The sequence below is a fragment of the Cydia splendana genome, chromosome Z (assembly GCF_910591565.1).
Source record: "Cydia splendana chromosome Z, ilCydSple1.2, whole genome shotgun sequence".
Lineage (NCBI taxonomy): Eukaryota > Metazoa > Arthropoda > Insecta > Lepidoptera > Tortricidae > Cydia > Cydia splendana.
Window position 1 is genome coordinate 10,027,977 of NC_085987.1, and position 21,572 is coordinate 10,049,548.

The 21,572-nt window shown below is 37.7% G+C and overlaps 1 protein-coding gene across 1 annotated transcript; it reads left to right on the forward strand.

Annotated features, from left to right (window-relative positions):
- Window positions 1–14,981: 14,981 nt before the first annotated feature.
- Window positions 14,982–19,228, forward strand: LOC134804330 (uncharacterized). The gene is made up of 2 exons (XM_063777339.1): window positions 14,982–16,315; window positions 18,893–19,228. The coding sequence occupies exons 1-2, from the start codon at window positions 15,007–15,009 to the stop codon at window positions 19,177–19,179; spliced, it is 1,596 nt and encodes a 531-aa protein (XP_063633409.1). The 5' UTR covers window positions 14,982–15,006; the 3' UTR covers window positions 19,180–19,228.
- Window positions 19,229–21,572: the final 2,344 nt, after the last annotated feature.

The following is a 21,572-nucleotide window of genomic DNA, read 5'->3' on the forward strand; positions in this document are numbered from 1 at the left end:
TATAAATAAATTATAAGAAATGAAATCCAAATTTTCATACATATTACCAAAAACATCTGTTCCCGAAATAAACCACCGGTTCATTGCTATTGCTAACGAGTCTCTAAATACTAAACCTAAAATATAATAAATTATCTTTATCTGTCAGTAACGAAATACTATAATTCATTTTAGTCCCTAAATATCCTTAGTTCTTATTTACGTTTTATACTAACTTCTGCCCCCGACTTCGTCCGCGTAGAATGATGATGAACATGACCCAGTTGGACGGGTGCAATTTGGTTTGACTTTTAAAGCGCGCGAGGACAAATGAAACTTACTATAAGTCGATATCGGTAAAAATACCGACGAAACGACGAAAGAAGTTCCGTTACGTAATTTTAATTATTGTCAGAATGACTAACATTCTTAATTAATATTAGTTACTTCATGGATAAGTCACATTTGTTATTATGATTTAGAAATTGCTTGCTATCGATATCGAGAACACTAGAGTCGTAACCAGAGCCCGGAATTCTCGTAGCATTTTTGAGCTTATTTTAATTTCTATTTATAATTTCCTAAAAGTTGGTATCCAAAGGTTATCGCGAAGACATCGCTCATTCGCGATAAGACTGCATGTTGTTTACTTCTACTCGTAATCATATTTTTTTTACATATTGTATTCTGTATTTATCGATATAATAGGTATGTATAATCGGAAGTCGATAAACGAGAAGTCCCTATGACAGCTCAAAAATGCTACGAGAATTCCGGGCTCTCGTAACACTTGAATTAATCACTTGCACTAGTACGTTTTTGCCCCCGAATCATCGGGCTATCATGGTCCTTCCTCACGACTCAAACTAACTTCATATTCAATATCTTCTAAATCGGTTCCCAATCCCAAGTGTCAGCGTATTAATCACAAAGTGCAAGATTCCCATACAAATAGCGATAGCAAACTATTTGGCAACGAGAATCCTCACAAACACTCGACAACAAGTACGCGAGTAGGTATAATTAAATAAATTACTTTATAGTAAATATAATATACCCATATACTAGAAATTTAGCAACCTCACTTGCTACTTCGTCCGCGAGAGTGTAATAAATCATGCCTAACTCTTCTTTTAGTTCAGCTTCAGTTCAGTTGGACAAGTCTCTTATTGCTTTAGCTTTTCCAGATTTTTCAGCGACATTATAATTAAAATTTCTATTTTATTTTCTGCCTACTAAATACGAACTACTTTTTAAATAATAGGTACATGCTTAGTATTTCGAGATACCTAATATCTAATAAATTCAAGAAAAACTTCATTAAATATATTTTCAAAGACGATTTTGTAGACATCAATTTAAAGCAAGAACGATCGGTTGTGTTCCTATTCGCTTACTAAACACACAAAATTAGGGACAGAGTTTTATTTTAATAAAATAAGCACACAATATTATACTTAACCTCAAGCTGTTAGAGTCTGAACTAAAACAGCCGAACAAAATATGCATTAATTTGTAGGTATAAGTACACTAGTTTCATACTGAAAAATCTTAGAGGTACAGTATTTTAATTCATTTATACAAAAAAAAAAAACAACTTTCGTATTCGCTAGATCCTGGACTGACAGTTAAACATTCCCGGTAGACGAGCGTATTCTTTAAGAATTGTAGGAATAAGTAAGTGCAGAAGGAATCGAGTTGCATGGACGTTTTGCCACTGAATTAGCCAGGTACTCACTACCGAGTCACCGAACGCGAGGTACATGGATTATAAATTCCATATTTCATTAATGTACATAGTACAACGTACTCCGATACCCGCCGAAATTAGAATGGAAACGTATGTTACGCCATGAGGGTAAATTCAGCAAGCCGCTGATTGCCTGCCTTATTTATGTATTCGTGAGTGTATGGTTAATAAATAGGTACATGAGAAGATACCGAGGGCACGCCGCACAAGTTTAGTTCAGGTATGGAATTTACAAATTCACCATGCACATCCATTACGTACTTACGTAATCTAATTTAAAAATGTGTTTTATAATTTACATAGGAGGTAGGTACTTACTACAATTTTTTTTTTATCAGATTTTTTCGATAAAGTAAGTTTTTATCTAGTAAGTACACATACAATTATGATCTTCCAGGTTCCAGGTTATTCCTTTAATATTTCTAGTCCAGTAATGCCTATTTTTTTTTCCTAGCTTAACCCAAAACCGTTCAACGCTGACAGTTGATAAAAAAAGAAAACGATTTCCACGGCCATATTTTACATGTACGTCAGACCAAGCCTCCATCAATACTTACCATACTTACAATTACCATACTTACTTAACTAATAATAATAAACTGAACTCGTACACAGTGAACAATGTGAGCATTCGTATTCGTATAAGTATAGCTACGGTGTGCTGTGGTGTGACACCATAATATTTACACGTATTGATTTTGCATGGCTGCACCTCTAATGGTGGTAAACACGTTTATACACCTTTCTATGTAACTTTACCTGAATGGAGCAAAGTAACAAGTAAAAGTTTTAAAACTCTATACTCGCTACGCTACGGTTTAATTAAAACCAAAATATTATTTTGCTAATCCGCGAAAAGATAACGTGCTAGTCAATCAGTGCTAACCCGTTATGCTTACTTGCGTATTTTTACATGCAATTAATATTCCCACCCTCCCACCGCAAAAATAAATACGCAAATAAATATAACAAACCACCACCAAAAGAATAAACCTCGACACGTGTTTCGCCTCTCTACGAGGCATCCTCAGGAGTTGTTGACGGTCTGACGCCCGGCAACGGAATGACCTGTCTAGAATGGTCGGCCATATTTATACCTTGACCACTCCCCCTACCGTGCAAGTGTGAGTGAGATGGAAAAATTCGTAATAACGGCGATGACGCAACATTCAATTGTTCGTTAAGAATCATGCCCCTATTGTTGTACCTAATTATTTCCAGTTGTTCCAGAACACCCAAACGCAATCCCTTTTCGCAAACATGTAAAATATCAAAAGAATGATTCTCAGATAAAGTGTGACCTGTATCTAATAAGTGCTTTGCAAAATTGGACTTCTCTGGATGGTTATGTCTATATGACGCAACATGCTCTTTATACCTAGTAGTGAAACTACGGCCCGTTTGCCCCACATACACTTTATTGCAATCGTCACAGGTAAGCTTATAAACTCCAGACTTTTTCCCATTCTCGATCTTATCTTTGCCATTACAAAGCTTTGAGTGCAAAGTATTATTTGTCTTAAAGGCCACAGGAATGTCGTTAGACTTCAAAATTTTGTAAATTGCATCAGACAACTTGCCAACATAAGTTATGCTCGCTTTATATTTTTTAATCGGTTCAGAGGATCGTGCCGCATACAACATAGTGTTGACCATACTATTCCGCTTTTTCCTGATGATACCATCCACAACAGACTTATCGTAACCATTCGAAACTGCTAAGTGATAAATATTATTTAATTCAATCTGATAGTGTTCATCAGAAACAGGCACAGTCAACATTCTATGCACATAACAATGAAAAGCAGCCAACTTATGCTGCCACGGATGCGTGGAAGAAGCCGGGATAACTGTATCGGTATGTGTAGGCTTACGGTAAATTTTGAACTGATGCCTGTTGTTTACTTTAGTGATTGTTAAATCTAGAAAATTCAATGAGTTGTCTTGCTCTAGTTCCTTTTTAAACTTAATTTTTGGATGCTTACCATTAATTTCAGCAATAAATGCATCCAGCAGGCCCATACTACCCGTCCAACAAATAATCAAATCATCCACGTATCTAAAATAGTATAATATATTATTGTTGCCCACAATATGCTGGTTCTCAAAATGGTCCATAAAAATATCAGCCATTAAAGGACTTAGTGGTGAACCCATAGCCAAACCATCACTTTGCAAATAATACTGTCCCCCAAATCTGAAATAATTTTGTTTCATACAAATCGCTGTTAGATCTATCAATTCATCTACTTCCCCTGGATGTAAACGTTGCCTTTCAAAAAGACCCTTAATAATCTCCAAAGTCTCTCCATATGGCACATTTGTAAACAAACTGTCTACATCCAATGAAAGAAGAACAGCATTATCTGGTATGTTAATGTCCTGGATCTTTTCTATTAACTGCAAGCTATTTTTCAAGCAATATTTCGGCTGGAACTGGGACTTGTCTCTTATAATGGAATTCAACCTTTTTGCCAGATTATAAGTTGGCGCACCCAAATATGAGACCACTGGACGAACTGGGATATTATCCTTATGAATTTTGGGAAGTCCATAAAGAATAGGAGCTCGTGGATTCATAGGCACAACCATACTCTTCTGATGTTCGGTTTCAAAAACAAACGAAGAATTCTTAACTGCTTGTCTAAGATCTTTCTGGAACCCTGGAGTTGGGTCTCTTTGCAATCTCGAAAATCCGTCACCTTGAATAAGGTCTAGTACTTTCTGATTATACTGTCCCTTCTCCATAATCACAATGCAGTTGCCTTTATCTGCCTTTGAAACCACCAAATCACTGTCTTGCACTTTCTGTTGTATAGATCTTAGCAGCAAAACATCAGAATCAACACACGCACTCTGTGCTGGACTAGTACTCTTGATAACATTAGCCACCATGGTCTTTGTATCTACATCACCACGGCCCCGCACTATTGCAACCTCAGAATCCACTGCCAAATTTTCTAATGTTCTATGAGTAATTTTTGTCTGGAAATTATACTTCAAACCTTTATCTAAAAGCCCAATTTCATTTTCTGAGAACTCCACATTAGTTAAATTCTTGACTCGAGGATGGAAAACATGGTGAGTTGTTACTTGCACATCCCTTCTCCTTAAAAATGAACCAGAACTCGACTCTGTTAACCTATGCAATTTGTTAAGCTGGGTAGTATACATCTGGTGTGCAAGTTCAGAAGCAAAGTATCTCGCCTTCTGGTCCAGAATATCGAATTCGAGATTATGCAACTTAAATGAAAGTTCTGAATATAACACCTTAAGATGCAATTTCAAATTATCCCTTACTGAAAACCAGTGGCGAGATTCTTCGTTCAACCATATTTTCTGAGCCCTATTAATAGCTAATTTAGCAGCCCTGGAAGTACTACTACAGCGGAAATGGATGTAATTAGGAACAACATTCAAACGCTTGCACTGTTGGTTAAACCAAACATACTGGACAGCTGCACGATGTTGTTTGGTTAGTTTGACATAAAGTCGTGCCTGTTCGGCCACGCAAGCCGTTTTCAAATAGTGAATAGAATCAGGCGTTACTTTGCGGAAATCCATACTAATTAAAACCAAAATATTATTTTGCTAATCCGCGAAAAGATAACGTGCTAGTCAATCAGTGCTAACCCGTTATGCTTACTTGCGTATTTTTACATGCAATTAATATTCCCACCCTCCCACCGCAAAAATAAATACGCAAATAAATATAACAAACCACCACCAAAAGAATAAACCTCGACACGTGTTTCGCCTCTCTACGAGGCATCCTCAGGAGTTGTTGACGGTCTGACGCCCGGCAACGGAATGACCTGTCTAGAATGGTCGGCCATATTTATACCTTGACCACTCCCCCTACCGTGCAAGTGTGAGTGAGATGGAAAAATTCGTAATAACGGCGATGACGCAACATTCAATTGTTCGTTAAGAATCATGCCCCTATTGTTGTACCTAATTATTTCCAGTTGTTCCAGAACACCCAAACGCAATCCCTTTTCGCAAACATGTAAAATATCAAAAGAATGATTCTCAGATAAAGTGTGACCTGTATCTAATAAGTGCTTTGCAAAATTGGACTTCTCTGGATGGTTATGTCTATATGACGCAACATGCTCTTTATACCTAGTAGTGAAACTACGGCCCGTTTGCCCCACATACACTTTATTGCAATCGTCACAGGTAAGCTTATAAACTCCAGACTTTTTCCCATTCTCGATCTTATCTTTGCCATTACAAAGCTTTGAGTGCAAAGTATTATTTGTCTTAAAGGCCACAGGAATGTCGTTAGACTTCAAAATTTTGTAAATTGCATCAGACAACTTGCCAACATAAGTTATGCTCGCTTTATATTTTTTAATCGGTTCAGAGGATCGTGCCGCATACAACATAGTGTTGACCATACTATTCCGCTTTTTCCTGATGATACCATCCACAACAGACTTATCGTAACCATTCGAAACTGCTAAGTGATAAATATTATTTAATTCAATCTGATAGTGTTCATCAGAAAGAGGCACAGTCAACATTCTATGCACATAACAATGAAAAGCAGCCAACTTATGCTGCCACGGATGCGTGGAAGAAGCCGGGATAACTGTATCGGTATGTGTAGGCTTACGGTAAATTTTGAACTGATGCCTGTTGTTTACTTTAGTGATTGTTAAATCTAGAAAATTCAATGAGTTGTCTTGCTCTAGTTCCTTTTTAAACTTAATTTTTGGATGCTTACCATTAATTTCAGCAATAAATGCATCCAGCAGGCCCATACTACCCGTCCAACAAATAATCAAATCATCCACGTATCTAAAATAGTATAATATATTATTGTTGCCCACAATATGCTGGTTCTCAAAATGGTCCATAAAAATATCAGCCATTAAAGGACTTAGTGGTGAACCCATAGCCAAACCATCACTTTGCAAATAATACTGTCCCCCAAATCTGAAATAATTTTGTTTCATACAAATCGCTGTTAGATCTATCAATTCATCTACTTCCCCTGGATGTAAACGTTGCCTTTCAAAAAGACCCTTAATAATCTCCAAAGTCTCTCCATATGGCACATTTGTAAACAAACTGTCTACATCCAATGAAAGAAGAACAGCATTATCTGGTATGTTAATGTCCTGGATCTTTTCTATTAACTGCAAGCTATTTTTCAAGCAATATTTCGGCTGGAACTGGGACTTGTCTCTTATAATGGAATTCAACCTTTTTGCCAGATTATAAGTTGGCGCACCCAAATATGAGACCACTGGACGAACTGGGATATTATCCTTATGAATTTTGGGAAGTCCATAAAGAATAGGAGCTCGTGGATTCATAGGCACAACCATACTCTTCTGATGTTCGGTTTCAAAAACAAACGAAGAATTCTTAACTGCTTGTCTAAGATCTTTCTGGAACCCTGGAGTTGGGTCTCTTTGCAATCTCGAAAATCCGTCACCTTGAATAAGGTCTAGTACTTTCTGATTATACTGTCCCTTCTCCATAATCACAATGCAGTTGCCTTTATCTGCCTTTGAAACCACCAAATCACTGTCTTGCACTTTCTGTTGTATAGATCTTAGCAGCAAAACATCAGAATCAACACACGCACTCTGTGCTGGACTAGTACTCTTGATAACATTAGCCACCATGGTCTTTGTATCTACATCACCACGGCCCCGCACTATTGCAACCTCAGAATCCACTGCCAAATTTTCTAATGTTCTATGAGTAATTTTTGTCTGGAAATTATACTTCAAACCTTTATCTAAAAGCCCAATTTCATTTTCTGAGAACTCCACATTAGTTAAATTCTTGACTCGAGGATGGAAAACATGGTGAGTTGTTACTTGCACATCCCTTCTCCTTAAAAATGAACCAGAACTCGACTCTGTTAACCTATGCAATTTGTTAAGCTGGGTAGTATACATCTGGTGTGCAAGTTCAGAAGCAAAGTATCTCGCCTTCTGGTCCAGAATATCGAATTCGAGATTATGCAACTTAAATGAAAGTTCTGAATATAACACCTTAAGATGCAATTTCAAATTATCCCTTACTGAAAACCAGTGGCGAGATTCTTCGTTCAACCATATTTTCTGAGCCCTATTAATAGCTAATTTAGCAGCCCTGGAAGTACTACTACAGCGGAAATGGATGTAATTAGGAACAACATTCAAACGCTTGCACTGTTGGTTAAACCAAACATTCTGGACAGCTGCACGATGTTGTTTGGTTAGTTTGACATAAAGTCGTGCCTGTTCGGCCACGCAAGCCGTTTTCAAATAGTGAATAGAATCAGGCGTTACTTTGCGGAAATCCATACTAATTAAAACCAAAATATTATTTTGCTAATCCGCGAAAAGATAACGTGCTAGTCAATCAGTGCTAACCCGTTATGCTTACTTGCGTATTTTTACATGCAATTAATATTCCCACCCTCCCACCGCAAAAATAAATACGCAAATAAATATAACAAACCACCACCAAAAGAATAAACCTCGACACGTGTTTCGCCTCTCTACGAGGCATCCTCAGGAGTTGTTGACGGTCTGACGCCCGGCAACGGAATGACCTGTCTAGAATGGTCGGCCATATTTATACCTTGACCACTCCCCCTACCGTGCAAGTGTGAGTGAGATGGAAAAATTCGTAATAACGGCGATGACGCAACATTCAATTGTTCGTTAAGAATCATGCCCCTATTGTTGTACCTAATTATTTCCAGTTGTTCCAGAACACCCAAACGCAATCCCTTTTCGCAAACATGTAAAATATCAAAAGAATGATTCTCAGATAAAGTGTGACCTGTATCTAATAAGTGCTTTGCAAAATTGGACTTCTCTGGATGGTTATGTCTATATGACGCAACATGCTCTTTATACCTAGTAGTGAAACTACGGCCCGTTTGCCCCACATACACTTTATTGCAATCGTCACAGGTAAGCTTATAAACTCCAGACTTTTTCCCATTCTCGATCTTATCTTTGCCATTACAAAGCTTTGAGTGCAAAGTATTATTTGTCTTAAAGGCCACAGGAATGTCGTTAGACTTCAAAATTTTGTAAATTGCATCAGACAACTTGCCAACATAAGTTATGCTCGCTTTATATTTTTTAATCGGTTCAGAGGATCGTGCCGCATACAACATAGTGTTGACCATACTATTCCGCTTTTTCCTGATGATACCATCCACAACAGACTTATCGTAACCATTCGAAACTGCTAAGTGATAAATATTATTTAATTCAATCTGATAGTGTTCATCAGAAAGAGGCACAGTCAACATTCTATGCACATAACAATGAAAAGCAGCCAACTTATGCTGCCACGGATGCGTGGAAGAAGCCGGGATAACTGTATCGGTATGTGTAGGCTTACGGTAAATTTTGAACTGATGCCTGTTGTTTACTTTAGTGATTGTTAAATCTAGAAAATTCAATGAGTTGTCTTGCTCTAGTTCCTTTTTAAACTTAATTTTTGGATGCTTACCATTAATTTCAGCAATAAATGCATCCAGCAGGCCCATACTACCCGTCCAACAAATAATCAAATCATCCACGTATCTAAAATAGTATAATATATTATTGTTGCCCACAATATGCTGGTTCTCAAAATGGTCCATAAAAATATCAGCCATTAAAGGACTTAGTGGTGAACCCATAGCCAAACCATCACTTTGCAAATAATACTGTCCCCCAAATCTGAAATAATTTTGTTTCATACAAATCGCTGTTAGATCTATCAATTCATCTACTTCCCCTGGATGTAAACGTTGCCTTTCAAAAAGACCCTTAATAATCTCCAAAGTCTCTCCATATGGCACATTTGTAAACAAACTGTCTACATCCAATGAAAGAAGAACAGCATTATCTGGTATGTTAATGTCCTGGATCTTTTCTATTAACTGCAAGCTATTTTTCAAGCAATATTTCGGCTGGAACTGGGACTTGTCTCTTATAATGGAATTCAACCTTTTTGCCAGATTATAAGTTGGCGCACCCAAATATGAGACCACTGGACGAACTGGGATATTATCCTTATGAATTTTGGGAAGTCCATAAAGAATAGGAGCTCGTGGATTCATAGGCACAACCATACTCTTCTGATGTTCGGTTTCAAAAACAAACGAAGAATTCTTAACTGCTTGTCTAAGATCTTTCTGGAACCCTGGAGTTGGGTCTCTTTGCAATCTCGAAAATCCGTCACCTTGAATAAGGTCTAGTACTTTCTGATTATACTGTCCCTTCTCCATAATCACAATGCAGTTGCCTTTATCTGCCTTTGAAACCACCAAATCACTGTCTTGCACTTTCTGTTGTATAGATCTTAGCAGCAAAACATCAGAATCAACACACGCACTCTGTGCTGGACTAGTACTCTTGATAACATTAGCCACCATGGTCTTTGTATCTACATCACCACGGCCCCGCACTATTGCAACCTCAGAATCCACTGCCAAATTTTCTAATGTTCTATGAGTAATTTTTGTCTGGAAATTATACTTCAAACCTTTATCTAAAAGCCCAATTTCATTTTCTGAGAACTCCACATTAGTTAAATTCTTGACTCGAGGATGGAAAACATGGTGAGTTGTTACTTGCACATCCCTTCTCCTTAAAAATGAACCAGAACTCGACTCTGTTAACCTATGCAATTTGTTAAGCTGGGTAGTATACATCTGGTGTGCAAGTTCAGAAGCAAAGTATCTCGCCTTCTGGTCCAGAATATCGAATTCGAGATTATGCAACTTAAATGAAAGTTCTGAATATAACACCTTAAGATGCAATTTCAAATTATCCCTTACTGAAAACCAGTGGCGAGATTCTTCGTTCAACCATATTTTCTGAGCCCTATTAATAGCTAATTTAGCAGCCCTGGAAGTACTACTACAGCGGAAATGGATGTAATTAGGAACAACATTCAAACGCTTGCACTGTTGGTTAAACCAAACATTCTGGACAGCTGCACGATGTTGTTTGGTTAGTTTGACATAAAGTCGTGCCTGTTCGGCCACGCAAGCCGTTTTCAAATAGTGAATAGAATCAGGCGTTACTTTGCGGAAATCCATACTAATTAAAACCAAAATATTATTTTGCTAATCCGCGAAAAGATAACGTGCTAGTCAATCAGTGCTAACCCGTTATACTTACTTGCGTATTTTTACATGCAATTAATATTCCCACCCTCCCACCGCAAAAATAAATACGCAAATAAATATAACAAACCACCACCAAAAGAATAAACCTCGACACGTGTTTCGCCTCTCTACGAGGCATCCTCAGGAGTTGTTGACGGTCTGACGCCCGGCAACGGAATGACCTGTCTAGAATGGTCGGCCATATTTATACCTTGACCACTCCCCCTACCGTGCAAGTGTGAGTGAGATGGAAAAATTCGTAATAACGGCGATGACGCAACATTCAATTGTTCGTTAAGAATCATGCCCCTATTGTTGTACCTAATTATTTCCAGTTGTTCCAGAACACCCAAACGCAATCCCTTTTCGCAAACATGTAAAATATCAAAAGAATGATTCTCAGATAAAGTGTGACCTGTATCTAATAAGTGCTTTGCAAAATTGGACTTCTCTGGATGGTTATGTCTATATGACGCAACATGCTCTTTATACCTAGTAGTGAAACTACGGCCCGTTTGCCCCACATACACTTTATTGCAATCGTCACAGGTAAGCTTATAAACTCCAGACTTTTTCCCATTCTCGATCTTATCTTTGCCATTACAAAGCTTTGAGTGCAAAGTATTATTTGTCTTAAAGGCCACAGGAATGTCGTTAGACTTCAAAATTTTGTAAATTGCATCAGACAACTTGCCAACATAAGTTATGCTCGCTTTATATTTTTTAATCGGTTCAGAGGATCGTGCCGCATACAACATAGTGTTGACCATACTATTCCGCTTTTTCCTGATGATACCATCCACAACAGACTTATCGTAACCATTCGAAACTGCTAAGTGATAAATATTATTTAATTCAATCTGATAGTGTTCATCAGAAAGAGGCACAGTCAACATTCTATGCACATAACAAAGAAAAGCAGCCAACTTATGCTGCCACGGATGCGTGGAAGAAGCCGGGATAACTGTATCGGTATGTGTAGGCTTACGGTAAATTTTGAACTGATGCCTGTTGTTTACTTTAGTGATTGTTAAATCTAGAAAATTCAATGAGTTGTCTTGCTCTAGTTCCTTTTTAAACTTAATTTTTGGATGCTTACCATTAATTTCAGCAATAAATGCATCCAGCAGGCCCATACTACCCGTCCAACAAATAATCAAATCATCCACGTATCTAAAATAGTATAATATATTATTGTTGCCCACAATATGCTGGTTCTCAAAATGGTCCATAAAAATATCAGCCATTAAAGGACTTAGTGGTGAACCCATAGCCAAACCATCACTTTGCAAATAATACTGTCCCCCAAATCTGAAATAATTTTGTTTCATACAAATCGCTGTTAGATCTATCAATTCATCTACTTCCCCTGGATGTAAACGTTGCCTTTCAAAAAGACCCTTAATAATCTCCAAAGTCTCTCCATATGGCACATTTGTAAACAAACTGTCTACATCCAATGAAAGAAGAACAGCATTATCTGGTATGTTAATGTCCTGGATCTTTTCTATTAACTGCAAGCTATTTTTCAAGCAATATTTCGGCTGGAACTGGGACTTGTCTCTTATAATGGAATTCAACCTTTTTGCCAGATTATAAGTTGGCGCACCCAAATATGAGACCACTGGACGAACTGGGATATTATCCTTATGAATTTTGGGAAGTCCATAAAGAATAGGAGCTCGTGGATTCATAGGCACAACCATACTCTTCTGATGTTCGGTTTCAAAAACAAACGAAGAATTCTTAACTGCTTGTCTAAGATCTTTCTGGAACCCTGGAGTTGGGTCTCTTTGCAATCTCGAAAATCCGTCACCTTGAATAAGGTCTAGTACTTTCTGATTATACTGTCCCTTCTCCATAATCACAATGCAGTTGCCTTTATCTGCCTTTGAAACCACCAAATCACTGTCTTGCACTTTCTGTTGTATAGATCTTAGCAGCAAAACATCAGAATCAACACACGCACTCTGTGCTGGACTAGTACTCTTGATAACATTAGCCACCATGGTCTTTGTATCTACATCACCACGGCCCCGCACTATTGCAACCTCAGAATCCACTGCCAAATTTTCTAATGTTCTATGAGTAATTTTTGTCTGGAAATTATACTTCAAACCTTTATCTAAAAGCCCAATTTCATTTTCTGAGAACTCCACATTAGTTAAATTCTTGACTCGAGGATGGAAAACATGGTGAGTTGTTACTTGCACATCCCTTCTCCTTAAAAATGAACCAGAACTCGACTCGGGTTTCTTTTGGTGGTGGTTTGTTATATTTATTTGCGTATTTATTTTTGCGGTGGGAGGGTGGGAATATTAATTGCATGTAAAAATACGCAAGTAAGCATAACGGGTTAGCACTGATTGACTAGCACGTTATCTTTTCGCGGATTAGCAAAATAATATTTTGGTTTTAATTAGTATGGATTTCCGCAAAGTAACGCCTGATTCTATTCACTACGCTACGGTTTGTTTTTATGAATTGGTTAAAAATGCAGCCGCGTCATTGAAGCGACGCGATTGTCACCTCAATAATCATAAATCATAATCTTTCGTTCGATGCTGCGGTAAAAGATACAAGTACGTAATATCAAGTAATAGGTATGTAGAATAAAAACACATACCGTAAAATGGGGTCAGTAGATGCAAAACTGACATTCAAACCTTGATAACATTTTATTTTTACATGTGCAAACTGAATGGTGTATATAATAAGTGTTCCGGACGTTTGTATTTTAAGTTTTTATTTTATTTTGGGTAGTTCCATTTCATAACTTTGACGATAAACAGGAAATCCCACCTCACCCCGTAGTCCCTCGTATTTGGGGTGAGTTGGGTTTTCATACAAAGGTGATTTTGGAAGATTCTTGGATCGATTTTTTTTTATTATGAGTATTACTATAGCTCCATTTTAAATTGGAATACATTATTTTTGTAGCAGTAGCCTTAAAATTCCATCTCACCCCCCTTTCATCCCTTCTCTCCCCATTCATAACCCATCGCTCCCCGCGAACCCTACTCACCCCATTTTACGGTACACATACTTTGCTAACTAATATCATAAATTCATAACCCATTATTTGGATTTTAGGTACTTACTTAGTTAAAAAGTATGTTGCTATACTTCTCTATCTCGATTTTAGCGACGAGGATGAAGAGTCAATGTCAAACTATGCGTGTAGGTACTATTAGTATGTATATCCTAAATACGCTATATGAACGTACATTTTTTTCATTAAAGTACATACACATACGTACATGGCAGGTCGGGTGTAAATTCTAGTTGACGTTGTAATGTTATTTGGTACGTACCTACATACCAAAGTATTGTACATGTAACCAGTAGGTATCTCCGGTCCTGCTCACGTAACTACTATTAAGCACAAGAACAAAGGACCGTGCCATAGGCCGACGTAATATCAGTTCGCCCTGCTCGCGAGACTTGCGAAGCCGAAAGCACGTGATATATGATAATGATGGCACGTCGCTATCTGATTTGCGCTAGGTATATGTATGTATAAAGAGGTGTTTGAAGTTAATGCCGCCCCTGCTCGTGTTTCAATGCAATTTAATGTACCTTTTGTGACTGGGCTGTATTTATAACTTAATTGAGAATATTGGAGCACTTTATTAAACATATCGTGAATGTACACCAGCACACCAGCAGCCCAAAAACATGTCTTTTTTATTAATTTTGTATCAAGCAGAAACGTCTGCGAACGATGCTATTAAGATTAGAAACAAATTAGAAGTGGAAAAATTCAATGTCTTGGGTGGGACTTCAACCCACGACCACCGGATCGCTAGCCCGGTGCCCTTCCGTCTGAGCTACCGAGACCTTGCCCAATACAGCGAATATTTCCACCATATATGAACCTTAGGGAGGCCGTAGCTGTGGGTAGATCTGATATTTGTAATATACGCATGTGGGTAAGAGTAAATAAAGTACGAGTCAGTCTCAGCCCGAACTTGGTGTTTGATTTACATCTTTAACATGGCGCAGTCGAAATAAAAGAACCTAAATAGAAAAGTGTTTAAAGTAATTGTGTTTTACGGTTTACGTAGTTAACTTTACGTATACGTGCTGTAGAAGATAGGTACGATTTGGTGACAATTTGTGAAAATACATACTTGTGTGAACTTTCATTATGGACTCGATTTTGCCACCGCCGCCGCCATTTTCGTTCGTCAATAGTTTAGAAAATGTTACTACGGGAAATTTGTCAAAAGAGTGGGAAAAATGGAAGAACGCATTTCTCATTTATTATGAAGCGTGTGAGCTGACGAAGAAAGACAAGAAAGTGCAATTAAGCATCCTTTTACATGTCATCGGCGAGCAGTGCCGAGAAGTGTACGAGCAATTTGATAAATCAACAATAACGACATCAACGGAATTATTGGCTAAGTTTGACTCATTTTTCCTGCCTAAAAAGAATCTAACTATTGAACGGCACAGATTTTTTACTCGCGATCAAAAGGAAGGCGAGTCTATCGAACAATACTCGTTCGAGTTAAAAAAATTGGCAAGTTCGTGTGAATTTAAAGACCTAATGGAGACTTTAATTCGGGACAGACTTATTTGTGGAATAAAGGACCAAGCGATTCGAGAAAGACTACTACGGGAACCAGATTTAACTTTGAAAAAATCATTAGATATTTGTAATGTTGCGCAAATTTCGAAGGTACAAGCCGGAGCCATAAAAAAAGAATCTGTGGAGCATCACGCCTATGCGGTACAACGAGATTATTTTGGGCATCACGGAGTAGTGCAGGAAACGGCTTGTGAAGACAATAGTGATATTAGTGATGTAAATCGGGTAATGTGGGTATCTCGGCGAGGAGCGTCCGCGCATCGAGGAGCAACGCGCGCGTGGCCCCGCGGTAGCAGGCAGCTATCGCGTCCTCGTGCGCCCCCCGCTCACCCGCCCGCGCCCGCGCCAGTGCAGCGCTGGGGTCCACCGATGCAACGAAATCAGCTGACGCACAAACATGGTCGTGGTAGTGAGCGTAGTGCATGGTGTTCAATGTGTGGGTATGAACATGGGAACTCTAGATGTCCTGCTGCAGGAAAGAGGTGTTTGAACTGCAACAGATTTGATCACTTTTCCCGGATGTGCACAGTTTACGAGATTCAAGCGGATGACTCAACCGATCAGGTACGAGTAATATATTATCTTTCTGATTCTCAAAATGATTGGTCTGTCGATTTGACGATTAATGATAGTAAGTTGAAGTTTAAATTGGACACTGGGGCCGACGTGAACATCATCCCGCGTACCTGTTTGCGAGATTTAGGCATAGCTGAGCGAGAGTTAGGAATGTCTTTAGTCCGATTAAAGGGTTATTCTGGTACGGGCATAAAAATTGTAGGTCAGTGTCATTTAAAGGTGCAGCATAAAGATCGTAGCTATATTGTAGATTTTATAATAGCCGATGTAGATTCGCCACCTGTTTTAGGTCGTGACTCTTGTCGCGAGTTAAATTTAGTAAAATTAGTATTGGAGGTGAAAGGTGATGAGAAAAGTAATTTAAATCATAGTATTTTTACGGAGTACAGAGACGTTTTTGAGGGGGTAGGTTGCATGCCAGGCCATTATAAAATTGAGCTCAACGAAAACGTCAGGCCAGTGGTGCATGCACCTAGGAAGCTTCCAGTGGCCTTGAAAGATTCGGTAAAGTGTAAATTAGACGAAATGATTAAAGACGGAATTATTGCAAAGGTTGAGGGCCCGACAGACTGGGTCAACAGCATGACAGTCGCTAGAAAGGCCAACGGGGACATTAGGATTTGTTTGGATCCACGTGATTTAAATTTAGCAATCAAGCGCGAGCATTTTAAACTGCCTACTTTGGACGAAATTACAGCTAACCTAGGTGGATCCAAGTATTTTAGTACTTTGGATGCCAAACAGGGTTTCTGGCAACTAAAATTACATGCTGATAGTACAGACCTTTGTACATTTAATACTAGTTTCGGTAGGTATAAATTCTTGCGTCTTCCTTTCGGAATTTCATCTGCATCGGAGGTGTTCCATAAAAAAATGTATGAGCACTTCGACGACATTCCAGGTGTATGTTTATTTGTTGACGATTTACTTATTTACGGCAGCACTAAGGAGGAACACGACCGTAGATTGAAAATGGTATTGGACAGATGCAGAGAAATAAATTTAAAACTGAATTTAAATAAATGTAAAATTGGATTATCGGAAATTAAATATTTAGGTCACAAGATCACTCCTCACGGCATTTACCCTGACGATGCGCACACGTCCGCGATAAGGAATATGCCACGTCCATTGAACGTAAAGGACTTAGAACGTTTTCTAGGTATGATTAATTATGTTGGTAATTTTATACCTAATTTATCAGATAGGAATCATGTTTTGAGACAACTTCTTAAGAAAGAAGTGGAATGGCACTGGAATGATGAGCATGAAAGGTCATTCAATAGTCTTAAAGAATGCTTGACAAGTGTTCCTATATTACAATATTACAGTTTGGACACCCCCGTCGTGATATCAGTAGATGCTTGTAAAAACGGTCTAGGATGTTGCCTTATGCAAAATAATCTACCCGTGTGTTACGCGTCACGTGCTATGACTAAAGCTGAGCAATCATATGCTCAAATTGAAAAAGAGCTTTTGGCTTGCGTGTACGCATGCGAAAAGTTTTATACGTACATATACGGTCGAAGCGATATTACAATAGAAACTGACCACAAACCACTTGTCAGTATTATTAGCAAGCCAATAGCATCGGCTCCGGCACGTCTACAGAGAATGCTATTGCGTTTACAACCGTATACCTTTGAATTAATTTACAAGCCGGGTAAATATTTGTTTATAGCCGATACGCTGTCGCGCGCTGTTGAACCGTCCAGTGCGCCGATAATAGAACCGCGTGATTACCTAGATGCCCGAGCGCAAGTTTGTGCTGTGGCAGTTAGTAACCCGCTTGTAGACACACATTTTATGCATATTCAGAAGTTAACACAAGAGGATACGGAATTACAATTGTTGGCAAAGTATATAAAAAATGGGTGGCCAAATAACAAACAAGAAGTATGTAATGAAGTTAGGCCCTACTGGGGATATCGGGATGAATTAACTGAGGCTTACGGTATGCTATGGAAGGGTGATAGAATAATTATTCCCTCCGGCATGCGTAGTGAATTGTTAAGGCGGGTGCACATTGGTCACCTTGGCCTCGAAAAATGTAAATTGAGAATTCGTGAAATAATGTTTTGGCCAAATATAAATTCACAGTTAGAAGACTTAATCAATACTTGCCAACCCTGTTTACTATTTAAAAATGAAAATAGAAAGGAGACACTTATTTCGCATGAGGTTCCTAGCAGAGCATGGTCCAAAATAGGTGCCGATATTTTTCACTGGAATGATAAAAAGTATCTTATAGTCGTCGACTACTACAGCAAGTATGTAGAAGTTGTAGAATTAAAGTCTTTGATATCTGACAATGTAATCCAGCATATGAAAATGATTTTCAGCCGCCAAGGTATCCCAGATATAGTTATGTCTGATAATGGCCCTGAATTCAGTTCCCAAAACTTCAAGTTATTTGCTCAATCATGGAAATTCCAGCATGTCACTTCTTCGCCCCATTACGCCCAGTCAAATGGCCAAGTGGAGCGAACTATACAAACGGTTAAGAAGATTTTCAAGAAAACGCAGGTTGAGGGTACCGAGTTTAGGTTAGCTTTGCTGGAATACTTGAATACCCCTATAAGTAGTACACTCGCTTCTCCTTCCGAATTGCTTAATAGCCGCAAATTGAGAAGTATAGTTCCTTGCCCACCGAAACTTCTTAAACCAAAAATTCCAAAGCATGTTAGATCCGAGCTTCAACTACGGCAAAGTAAGCAAAAGGACTATTATGATAAAGGTGCTCGCGATTTAACTCCTTTTGTACCAGGTCAGAAAGTAAAAGTTAGGGTTAATAAAAAGTGGGTCAACGGTATTGTTCAATCGATTCGTGGAATACGATCGTATGCAATACAAATAATAGGAGGAGGCATTTTAATAAGAAACCGACGTCACCTAATATGCGATTCTGATAATCGTTCGGATTCCGAATCTGAAAGCCCTGTGTGCCTCCTGCCTTATGACGACTTAGACATTCCAACTGATAACGCCGCGATGACGTCACCCTCGAATGCTTCACTTATGCAGCGGTCGGACAACTGCACTGCAAGCGATTCTCGCCCGGCCCCAGCGTCTAATGATAATAATGCAAACAATAATCTGTATATTACTCGTTCCGGCAGGACGGTCATTCCACCTGATCGATGGGGCTACTAAACGTGCTGAGTGATGACACATCAAGTCGTGGTAAAACGAAATGTATTAATATTTATAACATTATATATTTATAAACAAAAACACCTGTATAAAAATGTCACTAAGATGTATAATGTGCAATGCCTATGTTTTTTTTTTTTTCTCACGTTCAAAAATGTTACCCGTAACCCGTAAATGGAAATATCTGTTATCATAATAAATCCATGATAAATTGTCATTCGTAGGTACCTATTAATAACAGGTAATTATTATAAATTGTATGTATACAAGTGTTTAAATTAATAGTATTAAAATATGATAATGCATGTTAATTTATAAATTATGGTGTAATTAAATGAAAATAAAACATAAGGTACCTAATACCTATAAATAAAACAGGATGTTAATTACATTGCAGTAATAAGTAGGTACTTAAATGTAAATTGTAGGTGTAAATTGTTAAATATATAAAAAACAAATAAAAGTATTTTTTGTATAGGAATTTATTCCAAATGCAGTTATTCTATAAGCTTCTACAGGTTTAAATCAACATTAATCATTATATTGTTTAAAATACATTGAATATAATTCCACTTTTGATTATAAAAAATAGTAATAATTCGATGTTTTCAGTTAGGTATGTATTTTTTTTTTTTTACATTCATATCTTTCTTTATTGTTTGTAAAGAATAGATGTTGAAAATGCATGTGCAAGGTGTAAAAATAACTAATAATGGCTAATTTATTGTACTTTGTCAACCTATATTTTTTATTACTTTTTTTTTTGTTTCTTTAGAAAAGGATAATGTAGTAGCTTAATTTAATTGTAAACAATTACTGTAAAAAGGAGGTTGTGGGTAGATCTGATATTTGTAATATACGCATGTGGGTAAGAGTAAATAAAGTACGAGTCAGTCTCAGCCCGAACTTGGTGTTTGATTTACATCTTTAACAGTAGCGACATCTACCGTAACAGTGCTAACGGGACAACATAAACCTAATTCTACCATTTTGTAATAACAAAATATATAAATTTCCGTAGTTTTTTTAAAGGCGCTCTAGATAGCGCTTCACTATAGACAGTGGTAATTGACAACAAGTAGTGTACGACATTGGTTTGATTAGGACGATTACGCCAACAGATTTCATAACTTGCTTATTTTGGAAAACATTTACACATACAATACAAAGTCATTTTTATAGATACAGATAACCGCATCATTGTTCTCGTAAAAATCCAGCACTTTTTATGAATCGATGTTAATTGATTAATGATTTTACGAAATTAAGCCTCAATTGCAAAATATTTATCAAACTGTAAAATCTGATTTTGGGTATACAAGTATGGTTGACTGGTAGACTTCGCTATTTTTTACGCGATTTGGATTTTTTTTTAAAGTAGGTATGCAGTCTTGTTTTTGACACACCCCAGTTCTGATAATGGGATCCATGAGGAATTGAGGGGATTCAAATCTGATAGGCATACATAATGTAGTATTTTTTGTATTTTCATCATCATCGCTTTGCTTCAAAAAAGTACCACTTAATACAACTTTGAGAACAAATCAAATTATTTTATCAGGGGCATGGCCATATAATAATAATAATAATTCAGCCTATATACGTCCCATGGCCATAATACAAACGTAATTACGTTCTCATTGTAAAACGACTAGCTATGAGATATAGATTCCTCTGAAACTTTGTATTTGTACAATATGATAAGGTATATCTTATGCCTGTAAGTTTAGGTATGTAGCTTCAGATACCGTAACTATATCATTTAAAAAAATACAGCGAATTTAAGTTTTTCATACAAAACTTGTTTTTACTCTAGGTAGGTATTTCGTTTGTTTTATAAGCTGGAGCTACTCGTACAACTATAAACTTATTACTGGCATAGATATACCTTATGTAATTGTATGTACAAAGTTTCATTACAATCCAACACGAAGTTTTAAAATAAGAACGAAACTCCGTTTGTGTGGGAAGGTGAACTGGATACATTTCTTTAAACGTGCACCACACTTTAGCGAAGTGGTTTCTGAATAAATGCTTATGAATGACATGGCGAAACTCTAAAAGGTTGATTATGGACCCTAAATACACGGCGATTATTTTACGATTTACACGTAGCTTTTGTACTTCTGTCTTTAGCTGAATCGAATGGTTGTCCTTTCTGCTAATGCACAAAATTGACATTCCTAACGCTCACATTACCACTCTCGTCATTAAGACCAATATAAGTAAGCCATCGTGGTTTGTAACTTATAACTAGAGTTTTGTACATATACTGGTTAATCTCAGGCGAGAGTTCTGTCAGCTATGAAAATAAGAGCCCAGGCCTCGCCTCGGTAGCTGGGTCACAACAACGTGTTAATTGTTCGTATACATGCCACACCATTTACGAGGTG

Coding starts and splice junctions, on each gene's coding strand:
- LOC134804330 (XM_063777339.1), top strand. CDS start 15,007: ATGGACTCGATTTTGCCACCGCCGCCGCCATTTTCGTTCGTCAATAGT. Junction 16,316..18,892: donor AGATTCGCCACCTGTTTTAG/GTCGTGACTCTT, acceptor TAATAGGAGGAG/GCATTTTAATAAGAAACCGA.